The 1,877-nt window shown below is 62.9% G+C and overlaps 1 protein-coding gene across 1 annotated transcript in view; it reads right to left on the reverse strand.

Moving 5' to 3' along the window:
- The window catches only part of LOC103804766 (inositol 1,4,5-trisphosphate receptor type 3-like), a gene marked incomplete at both ends in the record, with an annotated part of 17,672 nt that extends 15,893 nt beyond the window's left edge, over positions 1-1,779 (reverse strand). Inside the window, 5 exon segments of the mRNA XM_009077398.1 lie at positions 121-153; positions 204-366; positions 993-1,153; positions 1,414-1,513; positions 1,637-1,779. Of these exon segments, the coding sequence (XP_009075646.1) occupies positions 121-153; positions 204-366; positions 993-1,153; positions 1,414-1,513; positions 1,637-1,779 (600 nt within the window).
- Positions 1,780-1,877: the final 98 nt, after the last annotated feature.

Here is a 1,877-nt window from a genome sequence, read left to right on the forward strand (position 1 = left end):
CAGGATCCCAAAGATCTGCCCAAAAGCACAGATGGTAAGTGCTGCTTCACGCCATCACCTCCACGCACGGCTGGACACCAGGCCTGGTGCATCCCTAGTGCATCCCTGGGGCATGAGCCCCTCCTCCATGGGGCTTTCCTGACCTCTGTCCCCCTGTGTGGCTCTGGGCAGGACAGGACGTCCCCCCAGGGCCGTGCTGGGACACAGGGCCCCAGGGGACTCACCTGCTTCAGGATGTTCTGCTCCCGCATCAGCTTCTGCCGCTCCCGGTTGGGCTTGGTCACCACGATGTCCAGCACGTTCTGGCCATTGTTGGGGACATCGCTGACGAAGAACACCAAGTCCTCCAGCAGCTGGATCACAAACCTGCAAAGGGGCACGGTGCAAGTGGGCTGGGGGCTGCTCACCTGCCCAGACTCAGGTCCCTGCAACGATGCCAGTGGGTTTTGGGGGACCAAAGAGTCCACGTTAGGGCTCAGGAGCCTTCCAGGGAAACGCTAACCCTCCAGTCCTGCTGGAGGCTAACGGCTGGTTCCACAGCCCCTGTATGTGCCAGGGGGAGTTCCAGGGCCTTTGCTCGTGGCTCATGCCAGGGATTTTGCATGTAACACCTCAGCCTCCTTGGCCACCCCCGCGGGACCCACGCGGGCCGTGCTGGCAGGGCGGAACTCTGTCCCACAGGGATCTGTGTTTGCTCAGGAAGCACCAGGAACCCACCCACCTAAAAATAATACCGTGACTCAGGCGGCTGCCCCTATCGTGGGGCCATCTCCAGCCCCTCGGATATTTTCCTAGCGGCACAGGAGGGGCTGGAGCAGGGCTGAGCCGTTATCTGGTTTCCTCGCCAGGCTCCCGGGACCAGCAGGGGTGGATTTGGGTTGTGGGCAGGAAGGCAAGACAGTGCTGGCACCAGGACCAGAGGCAGGGGCCCCATCCTGCAGCCCTCGGAGGGGCCCAGCACAGCCCCATCTCCAGGGCAAACAGCCTTTTACCTCCGGTCGTTCTGGCTGAGGAAACCTTCGTTCATCTTCTCCACCACGTTGGCCAGCATCGAGCTGGCGTCGTTAGCGAAGTCCAGGTCCCGGATCTCGGACACAGGCACGGAGACGATGGCAAAAGCTTCCTTGTCTTCTTTGGTGGGGCATGTGCCCAGCTGGGAAGCAACAGGGAAGCAGCATCATACAGAGAGGGCAGTGCCAAGCGTGTCCCCACCACCTGTAACCCACCCAGGTGACACCAGTGACCCAGTTTGTCCCCATCAGAAGTGCTGGGTGGCCTCTAGATTACTGGGATGGGCTCCAGGCTGGTGTCCATCCACCCCCTCGCAGCATCCAGGGTGTTTCAGTCCCTGGCAAAGCCTGGGTGCTGGGAGCACTCTCTGGGAATGGGATCAGGGAGGGAGCAGGGTCGTACCATGAGGCGGATGGGCCTCTCCTCATCGATGTCGATGGGCACATTGGTGCTCTGGATCCAGGTGTTGGTGCAGAGGTGGCGCAGCCTCACGTAGGAATTCCTGCAAAGGGCACAGTGTCCTGGTGGGTGTCCCCAGACAGACACACCGGCACCCACTCCATCCCCAGAACAGACTGCCAAACCCTCACACCACACCCTCACGCCCCCTCCACGGGGCACGCACCGCGGGACGAAGGAGTCTGTCTTCTGCAGCGTGGTGGGGTCGAGCTCGAAGAGGGAGGCGATGTCATTGCCGTGGGGCACGGCCACCAGTCGGTACTTGATCTTCTCGCCCGTGTTCCTGCGGCTGGCGCGGCCACTGCTGCCCTGCACGGGACAGCTCTGAGCAGGGGCAGGGCTGGCCCAGCCTCCCTGCCCTGCCCTGCCCGCGGCGCGGGGCACGCTCGGCTGGGCACAGGGCTGAG

The sequence above is a fragment of the Acanthisitta chloris genome, unplaced genomic scaffold, assembly GCF_000695815.1.
Source record: "Acanthisitta chloris isolate BGI_N310 unplaced genomic scaffold, ASM69581v1 scaffold21750, whole genome shotgun sequence".
In the NCBI taxonomy this organism is placed as follows: Eukaryota; Metazoa; Chordata; class Aves; order Passeriformes; family Acanthisittidae; genus Acanthisitta; species Acanthisitta chloris.